The 2,146-nt window shown below is 43.8% G+C and overlaps 1 protein-coding gene across 1 annotated transcript; it reads right to left on the bottom strand.

Moving 5' to 3' along the window:
* Window positions 1–412: 412 nt before the first annotated feature.
* Window positions 413–1,312, bottom strand: LOC102000816 (melanoma-associated antigen 11-like). The gene has a single exon (XM_013350487.2). The coding sequence runs from the start codon at window positions 1,310–1,312 to the stop codon at window positions 413–415; it is 900 nt and encodes a 299-aa protein (XP_013205941.2).
* Window positions 1,313–2,146: the final 834 nt, after the last annotated feature.

The raw sequence follows: 2,146 nt of genomic DNA, 5'->3' as shown, positions 1-2,146 counted from the left end.
CAGTAAGTCAATCAAAATTATTTCATACTGTTCTTTATTTCTTTTCCATTGTCCAGGAAGTTTCAACTTTAATGTTTTCACATCTTGTTACATATTACAAATTAGAAAACATTTCTGTGTGTTTTCAAGATAACACAATTCTCCTAACCTGGATCAACAATAAATGCATTACTAATGTCATTTCTAAACTTAAAAATCTCAAGCAAATAAACCTTGTAGTATAAGTAGCAAAATCTTAAGGAGCCTTCTAAAGTCACATAAACAGAATAGTAAAAAAAGAATGGCTCACACTCTTTTCATAGCAGTTCACTACATTTCTGCTCTGCCTGCCATAATATGGAATTAAAACGGTTAGTGTGGTAGAATTTGTGCGGCTCAGAGCAGGAGTAGCCATCTGCTGTACTTCTTTGGCCTAGGCCCACTCTTGCTCCTCTCTCAAAGCCTCTGCATACTTCTCATGGTAGGATCTAGGGTCCTGCTTAACAATACTGGCATAAAATTCCAAGACTTTCATCTTGGTAGTTTCAGCATAGGCCCTTGGGCCCCATAGGTACTCATAGCGAGGAGGACAGCTGTTGTGCACCTGTCTATACTCCACATAGCCTTCCTGCACAAAATATTCAGTGATGAGGCTCTTGGGCTCCCCAAATATGAAATGATTCACCCCAGCATACAGGCCTAGGCTATTCATCACATCCCAGAACACCTCCTCACTGACACAATTGTCCTCTATGAAGATGACACACAGTACAATTATCACCAGGCCTGTCTTGGGTACACCTAGAACCCCATGCATAATCCCATCATAGGTAATCCCCAAAGCAGGAAAAAGGTAATATGCATGAACAAAAGGGTCCACCTCCATCATGTCAATACCAAAGATCAACATCATACACTCAGAGGCCTTACTAAAGATCACAGAATAGTACTCCTCATAATCTCGCATGGCCCTATTCATCATTTCTGCCTTGGTGGTTAGCTCCATCCTTCGAAACTTAATGAGCAGGAATCTCACCAAATCAACTATCTTTCCATTTAGTATACTCTGTTGGGAAGACTCGGGCTCAGCCACCTCCCCTTCTTCATTGTCAGAGGCTTCACCAGATGATGCCCCTCCCATGGTAGTGGGAGGAGCAGAAGCTCTCTCAGCACTCTGGGGACCAGCAGACACTTCCCCTGAGGCAGCTGCAGTGGCTTCTTCCTCCCCTGCCTCAGCTATGGAGACCTGGGCATCCTCCAGGCCCCTTTCCTCCACTTGGGCCTGAGGGCTGTTTGGGAGGTTGATGCTCTGGTTGTTTTCAGTAGAATCCATCTTGAGTTTCTTTTGCAAAGGCAGGCAGGCTAATGTTCATGTCACAGGGATAAAGACTTACAAGCCTGAGAAAGAAGGAAAATGTTAGGCAACTCTAATTCTGTCCCTGAGGCAGCTCTCAAAAAAACTTGCTACAGGAGTTGGTTTGGCTGATACTCTAAGGCCAAATGACTACAGTGCTGCATACACTCTAAAGCCTTAAAGAGGAAAAGACTATAGTTTCTGTAGGCACACTGCTCATCCTGCCTGAGGCAAATAAATACCCTAAAGTTCTGTATCTCTGAGATGCAAAGAAAGGAAGTAAGGTGCCTCACATGTCCTTAAACCAGGTCCTTAGAAGTACAAAAGATAGCCCAAATTAATATAGCCTGACTTTCCTACATATGAGACCAGTTTGTGCCTCACCTGAATAAATGCATAAAGGAAGAGGTTGTTCCAGGTGACTCCCATGTCTGTATTCCTTAAGGCTAGGCTCTACGTTTTATGACACAGAGGGAAGTGGAGGTGAAGGGGTGGAATCCACCCAAATTGTCTAGGTTTTCTCACTGCCGACAGGAGGGCAGGAAGGTACTGAGTCTCTGTGTTGGGCTGATGGGACTCCCTTATGTCTCAACTTCGTACCAATGTACCTGATCCTAACCTCTGATTAATTGAGTCAAGATGTTCTTAACAGTACTTTCAGCTTCTTTAGACTAATGCCTGGAAATAACACAGGGAATTCAGACTTATGACCTTGTACAGAACTACTGTGGAGAAAGAGTTTCAGCGAAGACTTTTTTGGGACCCATGTTTGTGCTATGGGCAGGAGTTCTCTCCAACCATCCTCTGAGGTCC

The sequence above is a fragment of the Microtus ochrogaster genome, chromosome X (assembly GCF_000317375.1).
Source record: "Microtus ochrogaster isolate Prairie Vole_2 chromosome X, MicOch1.0, whole genome shotgun sequence".
Lineage (NCBI taxonomy): Eukaryota > Metazoa > Chordata > Mammalia > Rodentia > Cricetidae > Microtus > Microtus ochrogaster.
This window is presented reverse-complemented; position numbering and strand designations above follow the sequence as displayed.

What these genes read in the sequence shown, in the direction of transcription:
- LOC102000816 (XM_013350487.2), bottom strand. Translation starts at nt 1,312, where the DNA reads ATGGATTCTACTGAAAACAACCAGAGCATCAACCTCCCAAACAGCCCT.